We start from the raw sequence: 11,872 nt of genomic DNA on the forward strand, positions 1-11,872 counted from the left end.
GGTTTTTTTCTTGACTTTCCTGGTGTCTCACCAGGTGGGCAGATTTCTCATTTCCTTCAGTTCCAGTATTTTCCAAATGGAGCTCACATAACAGAACTCCACCTCCCTTGAAAAGTCTTTGTGGCAGAGAAAGCTAGAGCAATCTGGGCCCAAGTCCCAATGAGGCCATTTACCAGCAGGTGACTTAACCTCAATGAGCTGATTTCCTCATAGACAAAGGGAGGATAATAGCATTGTCACACCAAGATTTCACCTAGTGTAACACTGTTATAGTAGGTGAAACAATGAATGTAGAGAGCTTTCCGCTTTCCTTCCCATTAATATTCAAAGCTAGCATTACCCAGCCCTTCATATTTGCCGTAAGAGTGTTAAGTGCTTTTAGGTACATTGTGTCATTTAATCTTTGCAAAAGCCCTACAGAATAGATATTATCGCCATTTAATTTTTTAAAATGGGGACGGGAGAATTGAGGCTGAGGTCAAGAACCTTATCACGGAGTAGAGCTGGCTTCCAAACCCGGCCGCCTGACCCAAGCCCGTACTCTTAACCCGGGGTTCTCCGCCATCTGTTCCCCCACTGACCCGCACACACTACCTGCGAAGGCGCCAAAACAAAGCGCTCAGAGAGCAGGCTGCGGGCTGTTGCTGCTGCGGTGATCTGGGTAACGCAGGGTCGGGGGGAAGCCTCAAACACCAAGGCCCTGTGATGTCAGGCACATGACAGAGATGATCTACTTTGTTAGACTCTAAAGAGTGCTTTCATCATAGCTCTTGTGACAAGCTGTCAATCTTGCTTTCTTTTGGGCTATATGACAAACACGTGGAAGGTGGTAAGGACCATGTGCCTGGTTTCAGGTCACACTATGGTCATGGGCTTAGCTGGGAATTAGGAAACTGGGATCATCTTTCCAAACGATGGGCAGCACTTAAGGACAAGAAGCTTTGAGAAGTGTGACCAGAATCATGAAGTTTTCAGAACTGTCATTTATTTCCAATCACTCCCACTTCTTCACCCTGGAGTGGCTGCTTTATGTCAAGGAAGGGGACCCCGGCTTCATGGAGAAGGGAATTAGCCCCCATTTCAGACTTCCTATGCTGAAAGGAGGCCCAGGAGGCGGAGGGCGCTGGGAAAGGCTCTGGACTCAGGGCAAGAGGCCACACTGCAGTGGCCCTGTTCTGCGGGACCTACCTGGCTTCTGTGACTGGCATCAGCCACCAGATTCTCTCCACATGTTCCAGGTTTGGAAATGAGTTAATCAGAACTAATGCTGGAAAGGAACTTATTAGACAAGTTCTACAGTTTGGGCCTGAATTTTCCAATCAGCGATGCAGAGGCAGCTGAAGCAAATGCCCCTCCACACTGTCACAGCAGTAATTAAGTTGCACACAGGAGCCTTTCAAAGATAGATGCTTCTCCTCCGTTCACCAGCTTTGGAAAGAGAAAATGAGAACAGCGTGGGGGCATGGCTGCTTCTTCCCAATCCAACTGTGCCTTCTGGATGGCAGTCCTCCCTCTGTCCCCGCCATCCCACTGCCTGCTGTCAGTGCAGCTGTTGAGACAGAGTGGCCCACCGGGTGCTGGGAGGCGCTCCACCACTGACGAGCAGACGGAGTGTGGCAGTGGGGCCGGCAGCTGGCTGGGCTCATTTGTTGGCCACGGCAGAAAGCTGGTCCCGGATGCGGCCCAGCCCATCCAACATAGTGTCCAGAGTTTCCTTACTCAGTTCCACAGTGACAGCTGAGACAGAGGGTTTGTCCCCACATAGACTGGGGTCTTCCTGGATCTGAAAAGAGAACATGGCCCCAAAATCAAAGTTCCGTCTCTTCCTAGAACCCTGGACCCATGAGCCCTACCCCATTCTGGGGAACTTCTGAAGAGAGGCTCTCTGCTCAGAGCTACAGACAATCTTAGCTTTGGAGACATTTGGCAAGAGGGTGAGGGAAGGGGACGTCTCAGAGGCTGGGGCCAGTTTCCATTTGCAAGGAGCGCTTAGGGCAGGAGTTAGAGAAGCCAAGGTTCACTCACACCTCCGACTCAACACTTTAGTGAGAAAACATTACATGGGTTTATATTGGTAATTTATGCACTAGGCTCTAGGGGTACTTAAGAATCCATTGGGATGCAGGAAAAATATTATATTGTCTATTTATATTTGTATCTTTTTTAAAAAGCAAACTTCACTAATATTTAAAAAGTTGTCAGAGGCACCCTACGGTTTGGTTTTCTCATAGGTGTTTGAGTTTCTAGGTTAAGTAAGCACAGCATTACATTATCTAGTTTTAGCTAAACAGACCCTTAAAATGGATATGTGACCAAAAAAGATTCCAGAAAGAACTGTGAAGATAACACCAACGAAGCGAGAGTGTGAGAACAAGAAAATAACTGACTCTTCTCCAACTGCTATTAGGAGCGCCCGATCAGCCATGTTACAAGCAGGGATGGCCTAATCGTCCTGGACAAGAAGTTGGCTAAAGCATACCAAAATTATCAAGAAAGTGATTTGAAATCTGAATGCATACTCTTATTGTGAAAGCTGAACTTTCTTGTAGCTGTATAACATAACCTTTAGGTATCAGCAAATTATTTTAAAAATGTATGTTTTGTGTTTGTCTTACTTTAAAATCTCTACTTGTGGTAGAGATTTTATTATGCCTATAATATGTTAATACAGTAGTACACACGCTTTGTAAATAAATACTGCATTTGGGTGGGTGCTTAATATTTTTTATTTATGGGGTCAGAGATCTCTAAACTTTGGAAACTGATATCTTTGCTGCCCCTTCTTTCCTTCTAGTGAGGATGACAGTGGACGTACCTTCATCTGGAGCAGGCAGGTGGGGACGGCCATGCGGCTGATGCTGTCTGAGGCAGTTTTGATGTCCACTCTCCAGTCCAGGTCGACCAGGCGTGGCAGAGAGACTGTAGAAGGGACAGCTCAGCTCAGAGCTCACGCCTCCCACATTTATCTAGCCTTTACGCTGTGGCAGGCAGCTCTAAGGGATATACATATGTAATACATTTGATCCACACAGCAAGTCTCTGAGGGAGACAGACAGACGGGGTCCAAGACCCCTAGCAAGTCATGCCGTGTGCACTCCATGACACGTGCGCTTAGTAATGACTCATGGTGGGCAGCATCTCCAGGCTTCTGCTTTAACTCCCAACCCTCCAGATGTCAGGAGGAATGAAAAATGACACAAGGCAGAAAACATGAGGTTATGGCCTAAGTCTTAGAAAATGTGAAGCTTCAGCAATAGTGGAAAGAGCTTGTGGTTGAGACAGACTTGCCTTAAAGATGGGTTCTATCACTTGTCTAACCTTTGAGCCCGTTTCCTCATCTCTAAAATGGAGACAATCTTGGCCGAGCTCCCAGGGTTGTTGGGAGGACTAAATGAATCAATGCAGGTAGAATTCTTTGACAGTGACTGGCTCAGAGTAAGTTTTGTGACCATTTATTAAACATCCACTTTTATTCAATCTTTCAAACTAATTTCAATTATGTTTTTTTCCCTAATGGAAATATTTTAAGTATTTCACTTTCTGGTTTGAATATGTTTATTTTTTTTCTAACAACATGCGTATATTATATTACATTTATAACCAGAAAAGGGTTTTGAAGGTAGAATTTAAAAAAAAAAAACAACAATACACACAATTTGGTTTGGGATTAGGTTAATTCATTTTTGATTTTTGCTTAAAAACTCTGGCCACCTGGCAGATTTAGAGCTGGAGCTGGGAAGAAGAGGTCAAGAGGAAAAGGCAGATTTCCTGGTACTCACTCAGATTTGCCTGGGCTTCAGTTCTCCAAGTAGATCTGTTTAGGAGGGAAAGATGAGAAAAAAATCATGGAAAAGGGATGAGAATTGAGTCTTCTGATAGAGAGAGGCCCATGGGTTTGGGCCTCCGCCTCTCTGTGATCTCCAACCCTGTAATCACCTCCTGAAAGGATCACAGAAACGCCTTGCTCCAATGAGCAGCTTTTTGTTCGTTTGGTAAAGATCAGTGATGTTAAGGGCATAAGTGTTGTTAGCTTTCACAGCTTAGGTAAAAAAAAGAACAGGCTTAATGCATTGTAACCATATTGTGCTACCATTTTCAAAGACAAAACAAAGAAAAGGTCAAGCTACTCTTTTCAATGAGCATTTACTACACAACGCATTGCATCTTATGCAAAACACACCCAAACAGGCCAAAATAGTTGGTGCAATCTGATGGCCAACTTGATAAAATAAAGGTAAAGCCTCGTCTTTAATCCAGTAAGGAAACAATTAAGTATACGAGCAAAGTTTCCATGATAAATCGTTCACTGAAATAAAAATTGCCAATGGCCTAAATGTCCAACACTTGGAAATCTCTTAATTAAATTATACAGAATTTCCTCCTATAATGAAAAATGTTTAGCCATTAAAAATGATATTGAAGGTAAATATTTACTGGCATAATATATCATTAATGTTAATACTGTCAAGAGAAAACAAGGAAGTTGTAAAATGGCATGATCCCGTTGTGTTAAAAACAAAACACCAACCTCTATGTGTGTAAATGAAAAAAATAAACAAGTCCCGAAAGGCTCTCCATGAAGGAACAAATACTGCTAATCCTCTGGGTGATAGGATTATGGTTTTCTTTTTGTTTGCTTTTCAAGAATGAACATATTATTTCTAAAACAGAAACAAAAAATATAAGCATTATAAGGAACTCTCAAGAGATGAGCACTTACATGTGTTCTAGGATGATTTTTGTCAACAGGTTTTTGAGGTTTTGGTGGAAATTTTCAGGAAAGAGAGCTAGAATCGCCTCAGCGGAGGACAGGTCACGGAACGCTGCTAGCCTGGTAAGGCGGTGCAGAGCCTGGAGCAGCTGCAAGAAAGATGGGGACAAGGGCGGTGAGGAGAAGCAAGCAGGAGACAGAGGACAGAGAGCAAGGCTCTATGCCCCTGTCTGCCATACACTGCCAGAGTCATTCAACTGAGTCCCATGAGTCCTGAGGCCTCTGTCACAGATACTGATGCCCATGTGCCTCGGCCGACCTCTAAATTCACCTACTGCTTTAGGGGACAGATGCAGCTGCCTGACACAGGAAGTTGGCAACTTGCCAGACACTTTGCTTACAGGTAAAGAGTTAATAAATCCCCTTTCCTTCTGCACAGAAGCTGACCTTCAGTTAACTTTCTAGCCTGTTCCCCTGGTAACCTGAGAGAAGTAGAAAGTCAGTTGTAACTAGGCAACACTGCACTGGTCCACTGCCTCTGGACTGGGAGGACTGCAGAGACACCCGGGGGGCCCTCAGCTTTGAGCCCCTCTGAGTATAGCTGCATGCTCCTTGCCAGAACCTGAAACTGTGCTTACTGCACTGCTCCCAGAGCTACTGGCTCCTGTGGGTTTTGAGTGTTGAATCCAAAGTGGTAGAAATGTCATGACCCTGCCCCTAGGCTGTCACCTGGGAGGACAAAGAATGAACAGCTCCAGACTGGCTGTTTAGAACCCCCGCTGTGGAAGAGCAGTGCCTGACTGTAGCCCTGATAGGAGCTGTGTTCCACTCTGCATCCTTCCAAGTGAAATGTGCAGCCAAGTGTGGCTACGGTTGTCTTGTAAACATAACAATGCTCAGCTGAACTTAAGACACTCCCAAGGCAACTGTCTCTGCTTTAGGCTTTCTCTGACGCCATCTGAGGCTGCTCAGCTGCAGACAGGTACAACTCAGAGATGAGGGCATGTTAATCCTCCACCAAGAGGTGCAAGTCAGTGGATAAATGCCCTAACCTCTCTGCCCTCCAGGGGAAAATTCTGGGGTGTGTTCCACATGGTTTTTTACAGGATCCCAAGACTGAGCCCCAGTTGCCCACAGCAGTAACTGCTCATTGACACACCCTTTTATCAGCCTGGCGTTCTTCCCCGTTTGATTTTCTCCACTCACCCCTTTGTATTTTCTAGAATCACCTCCCAAGTAACTGCCTGCACCCAACTCTTTGCCTCAGGGTCTACTTTTGGGGACCTCAAAATAAGTCTCCAACTCACTTTCATTATCTTACTTCTGCCTTTTACTCTTCTACAGCTGACTTTAATGAACAAAGTTCCAGATTAATAATAATAATAATAATAATAATAATAATAATAATAATAATAGCAGCAGCAAAAGCAGCAGGATAAGCCAGTTTGGATGAAATCCTGTTTTAGAAACATTAGCCCTGGGAACGTAAGGCTATGAGTGCTACATAACTTGAGTCACTTTACTCTTCCTTTAGGCCATTAGCTGAGATCAGGTGAAGTCCAGAGGCACATCCTCCCTGACATGTGGGCCTTGGAGCTTCTGTCCAGTGATCCCTCAAAAGTCTGACAATTTATCAGCATCAGCAAGTTACAGGCTGGGAAAGGAAATCATGAAAAGGATGGCTTTTGGTCACACTGTCTAGGTAACAAGTCTGAAAAGGAAATGGTCAGGAGCTCTGATTCTCAGTACAGTTCTCCCATCTGTGCCACATTTACCACAGGAAGTGAAGGTTCAAAGATAACAGTTTTTAACTTCACTAACATTTTTAAAAAATCTATATTAAGTTTGCTACATCAATAGATATTTCAGGACAAACATTTCCTTGGACATAGCAATGATTGGGAGGTCAAGAAAGAGACTAACGAGTTGACAATTCAGTAGCCAAAGGCCACACTTACTTGCTCTGCCTCCTCCTGGGTCACAGACAAGCTGGAACACGTAATATCCAAGAGTTTTTTCGAGCCAAGGGCTGAAGTGGAAAAGCTCTCTTGGCATAGCTGTCTGACAACATCTTTTGAGGAGGCCTGTAAATTAATTCACAGATGGAAAACAAAAAACAAAAAAACAAACAGACACTAAAAAATACGTGTTTTAGAACATAATATTATCTCAGTAGTGGTGTAACACCTTTAGACTCAAGATTTAAAACACACTTCCATTTCTGGAAAAATGAAGTATAACTGTTAGGCATAACTAGCATCCGTGGGCACTAGATAGAAAACAACCCTAAGACAACTCTGGGAAGGGGGAGAAGACAGACTGCGGACCTTACCACCAAGGAATGCCATGGTGGTGAGTTCCCTGGGTTTTCTTTTTGTTGATATATACAGACTTTGAGCTGAAAGAGTGGGAAACCCAGAATTCCTATGGGTGCAGAAAGAAAAAAGCTCCAACAAATACCTGCTCTCCCCAGCCAAAGGACTAAGAAAGGGGCAGCCTAGCAAAACAGAGAACCTTAGACAGTAACTGTTCTACTCCAGCCAAATGCCACAGAAAGAACTATGGTCCCATCCTCACTCATGCCAGCAAAGGCTGAGTGGGGAGCCTAGACTTCCACCCCTGTGAGGCTATAACAAGGTGTTTCAACACCCCTGCTGAAGTGGTGTCAGAGAAGGCCAAGTATGGAGCTGAGACCAAGTAGGGAGCTGAGAGCAAGCAGGAAACTCCATGCCAGGGAGTAACAAGTGGTAGTAGAGGCTAATTGTGAAAAGAAAAAAAAATCTTCAAGAAAAAAAATATTTCAAGAAAAATGTCTTGAAAGCAGGAGAGAAACGATAATCTTATCCATAAGGGAAAAACAATTAGAATGACAGCAAATTTCACATCGGAAACCACGGAGGCAAAAAGGAAGCGGCATGATATTTTTCAGGTGCTAAAAGGAAAGAACTGTCAAACTGGAATCCTACACACAACAAAAGTATCCTTCAGGAATGAAGAGGAAATCAAGACATTCTTAGATAAAAATTAAGAAAATCTGTCACAAGACCTACCTTAAAAGAATAGCTAAAAGAAGTTCTCTTAACAAAAAGGAAACAAATTAAAAATCTTGGCATATCAAGAAGAAAGAACATGAGAAGCAAAAATATGGGTAAATACAATAGGCTTTCTATCTCTTGAGTTTCTAAATTCTATTTGAAAGTTGCAGAAAAAATTATATCACTGTCTGATATGGCTCTAAATCTATGTAGGGGAAATATTTTAGACAATTATATTATAAATGAGGGAAGGTAAAGGGACATAAAGGGAGGTAAAACTTCTGTACTTTAACTGGTAAATGAGAGAGACTGATAGACTGTGACAAGCTATGTATATCAATGGAATAACTAGAGCAATCACTAAAAAGTTTATTAAAAGCAATGCATTTTAAAAGACTATGGATAAATCAAAATAGAATTCTAAAAAAAAAATGTTCAAATAACCCGCAGGAAAAGTAAAAAGAAACAAACAAAAAAGAGAACTGACAGAAAATAAAAAATAAAATGGCACACTTAAGCCCTAACACATCAATAATTATATTAGTTGTAAATGGCCTAAATACATCAATTAAAAGACAGAAATTGGCAGAGTGGATTAAAAAATATGACTCATTCAAATGCTGTCTACAAGAAGCCCCCTTCAAATATAATAATAGAGATAGGTTAAAAGTAAAAGGATGGAACAGAATATATCGTGCAAACAATAATCAAGGGAAAACAAGAGTGGTTACATTAATATCAGATAAAGACTATTCCACAGCAAAGAAAATTACCAGAGATGGACATTACATAATGAACTGTTGCTACATAATGGCAAGCAAAAGAACTCAGACGCACAAAAAATAGCAGTCTTATTCCACTTACGTGAAGTTCAAACATGGGCAATACTAAATTGATGGTGTTAGAAGTAAGGATAGTGGTTACCATTAGGTAGGAGAGTGGGGTAAGTAATAGAGCAATAGACGGACTTCTGGGGTACCTGCAATGTTTTGTTTTTTGACTACTGTGGTGGCTGCATGGTGTGTAATGAATCATTAACTATGCACTTATGATTTGTGCATTTTTGTATGTGTTATCAATTAACAATTTAAAAAGTCCATACCACGAATAGACGTGCCGGGTAAATGGGTAACAGGAGCCACAATGAGGGTGAAAAGTCACTAGGCTGGGAGCTGAGAGCTCTAGGTTAAGTCCCAGCTTTAGTACTTCATTCATTAAGTCATCTAACAGCTATTTATTAAGCACATGCTGTGTGCCAGGTATGGGGGGTACACTTCTTGGGGATACATTTGTGTATAACATAGATGCCTTTAGGGATGGAGAATACGAGTGAACACTGGAGAGGTGGTTAAAACAACAGAGGGATCATGCATGCATGGACCAACGATGAATGTCGCGCCATGAATGATAAAGTGTGCCATACACAACTGCTGAGTGTAATTAACTCAATCCTCTTCCTCTGGTGTTAAAAAAAAAAAATTCCTTATGGATCTTACATTCTTGAAAAAGAAAGACAGGTAAATAGACGCATAATGTTAGCCAGTAACAAGTTCCACGAAGGAAGCTAAAGCCGCCCCTTCTACAGGGGAAGTCAGAAATTAAGCAGATAATTCCAATCCATCGTTTCATTTGATCCTTACAAAACCCTATGAAGTACGTCCCTTTCAACCTCACAATCTTTCAAATGATTATCAGGAGTGTTTTCGCCCTTCAATAGGTCAAATCAAGTACAGAAACCCGGGACTCGGGAGAACAAAGCACGAACACTTTACTCAGGAGGCTTGGCGCACGAAGAGGAGATAATTTCTCAAACTACCGAGGGCTGAGCGGCTGCTGGATGAAATCGGAACTGGCCACGAGGACCTAGCAATTACCACCCCAATGCACCGATCCCGAAAGATAGCCGCAGAGACTATTAGCAAGAGGCATTCGTACAGCGCCTTCACGACCATTATCTTATTTGTTTCCCCGCCATTCTGTTAGGGCACGGTGGTATTAATTTTGTTCCTGCTTTAAAAAACTCAGAAAGGCGAATGATTTGCCTGGGGCCACACGGAAAGACAGCGGCAGATTCGTGGCTCCAAATCAAGGTCCGTTTATTCCAATTCCTGTTCCGTCTAAAATGTTGGGGACAAAGTCCCGGCTCACGCCGTCTCCGCCCTCCCAATTTACCTTCAGCAAGCTCTGGAGTGCTGCAAAGTTTTCTGCTGTTAACGCAGCCATCTTCCCCGGGTCATGTGACCGCCACACTGAGTGAAGCGCGGTCACGTGGCCACGACGGCTGCCGCAAGGCATGCAGGGGGACGTAGTCCTTCTGGGTAGCGGGAGCTGCCCGTCTTGTGGCATGGCGGGATGCGGGGAGGAGCCAAGTAGGGCGAGAAGGCTGGATGGCTCAGCCAGGCGACACTCAGGCGGTGGGATTGGGAGGACACGAGCGAGGGATGGTTTTCATGGAGAGGAAATGACTTACCTTGTTTACTTACCAGATCAGGGGAAACTGATTTTCCCTTGACCCAGTTGGATGGGCTGCCTGATTTAAGGAATGCGCCTGCTTTGACAGACGCCTTGGAATTAAAATGAGGCTGTGCATATCGGAATTCTTGGAATTTATTCCCTCCACCCCAACTGGCAGGATGTAAAATTGCTTTCACGTGTATAGTTTCCCTCCGTATGAGGTAGGTAGGAGCTTGTATTATTTGCCTTATCCAGATGGGGAAAGTGAATCACTTAGGGTTTTTAGTGACTTTTTCTGTAGTCCTAGAGGAGATCTCTTCTGAAAGGCAGGCGAGGAAATGTCTGGCAGAGAAGGGTAGGGAGAGATTAAATGAAAGATATTACCTACTAGGTTCCTATTACACCTATTGCGGAAGTGGTTCGTGGAAATGTTTAATTCATTTATTCAACAAAGTAGTTATAGCGAATGTGAGGAGTGGTTTTGAAGGGGCAGTACAGGACTCTGATTTGCCCAGGGCTCAGAGGTGCCACCTCGAAACAGACTGAATTTGTGGAGTTGGTGAATTTAGTTTTTACAGAACCACATGTCTCTTCTGCATCCCAACCCACAGCCTCTGGCATTTTCCTTATCCATCTTTAGTATCTGGTTGGCTCTTTCTTTTCCCACCCCCACTTTCTTAGCAAAATTTGGCTCAAAACAGATTCTGATAATGTCAAGCCAAAGAAAGAATGTCTAATTGTGAAATTCCAGAAATTGGTAAGCTGCTAAGGCCATTTGTTCCTCTGCCATCTATTCTTCCCCTTCCTCCTTCTCTCTCTCCTGTTTTCTGTGAGGGTGTTGTCCAGGCTCAGGAAAATAAACCCAGGTTGTCTGAGGATGAACCCATACCTGGACTAGAAGATTTTAGGACATTGTCACGGAGTCCTAAGTCCACCTCTCTTTCTTCTCTCCTTCTACTCTTCTCCAGGGATCCACATGGCTTGATTCTTGTTTTCTGCCACAAGCCACTGTAAACTCTAGGTTTAATTCCTCCCTGTATTCATAGATAGGGGCCAGCCCTGTACGTCTAGTGAATTGAATGTTGGTTAAATAAAGAGCAACATCCAAAAAATGGTGAGGCTAAGGCTAATTTCTGTGACATATATGTATGTATGTATGTATGTATGTATGTATGTATGTATGTATGTATTTTTTGCAGGGACACTGTTTTATTATTTATAAGACTGTGCCTTCTTGTCTTACTTTAGAAAGATAGGCAGTGTGGTCACCAGCCTTCAAGATGGCCCCCAATGATCCCTGCCTTGTGGTATTCACACTCACATTGTTCTAGGATTGTTCTGTGTGACCAATCGCAGATGACAGAAGTGATGGTATGTTGCTACTGAGATTAGTTATAAAAGACTGCAGCTCCTGGTTCTCTCTAGTTTGCCTGCTCTCTTTCTCTTAAATCTCTTGCTCTGGGGAAGGCAAGCTGCCATGTTGCTTTCTTGGAGAGGTCCATGTGGTGAAGAACTGAAGCCACCAGCCAAAAGCCAGCAAGAAACTAAGGCCTGCAACAACCGACCTCATTACTGAGTTTAGAAGCAGATTCTCCAGCCCTGGTAGAGCCTTGAGATGACAGTAGCCTTGACCAACATCTTGACTACAACTTCCTGCAAGACTCTGAGCCAG

The 11,872-nt window shown here is 43.4% G+C and overlaps 1 protein-coding gene across 1 annotated transcript; it reads right to left on the minus strand.

Moving 5' to 3' along the window:
- Positions 1-963: 963 nt before the first annotated feature.
- COMMD9 (COMM domain containing 9) lies at positions 964-10,040 on the minus strand. Its single transcript, XM_006908036.3, has 6 exons — positions 9,919-10,040; positions 6,670-6,795; positions 4,721-4,860; positions 3,780-3,814; positions 2,816-2,919; positions 964-1,783 (listed from the first exon to the last, which is right to left on the minus strand). Exons 1-6 carry the CDS (start codon positions 9,967-9,969, stop codon positions 1,643-1,645), a joined length of 597 nt encoding a protein of 198 aa, XP_006908098.1. The 5' UTR covers positions 9,970-10,040; the 3' UTR covers positions 964-1,642.
- Positions 10,041-11,872: the final 1,832 nt, after the last annotated feature.

This window comes from Pteropus alecto, unplaced genomic scaffold (genome assembly GCF_000325575.1).
Source record: "Pteropus alecto unplaced genomic scaffold, ASM32557v1 scaffold71, whole genome shotgun sequence".
In the NCBI taxonomy this organism is placed as follows: domain Eukaryota; kingdom Metazoa; phylum Chordata; class Mammalia; order Chiroptera; family Pteropodidae; genus Pteropus; species Pteropus alecto.

Coding starts and splice junctions, on each gene's coding strand:
- COMMD9 (XM_006908036.3), bottom strand. CDS start 9,969: ATGGCTGCGTTAACAGCAGAAAACTTTGCAGCACTCCAGAGCTTGCTG. Junction 6,796..9,918: donor CACTCCAGAGCTTGCTGAAG/GTAAATTGGGAG, acceptor ATTAATTTACAG/GCCTCCTCAAAAGATGTTGT. Junction 4,861..6,669: donor CCCAGGAGGAGGCAGAGCAA/GTAAGTGTGGCC, acceptor TCTTTCTTGCAG/CTGCTCCAGGCTCTGCACCG.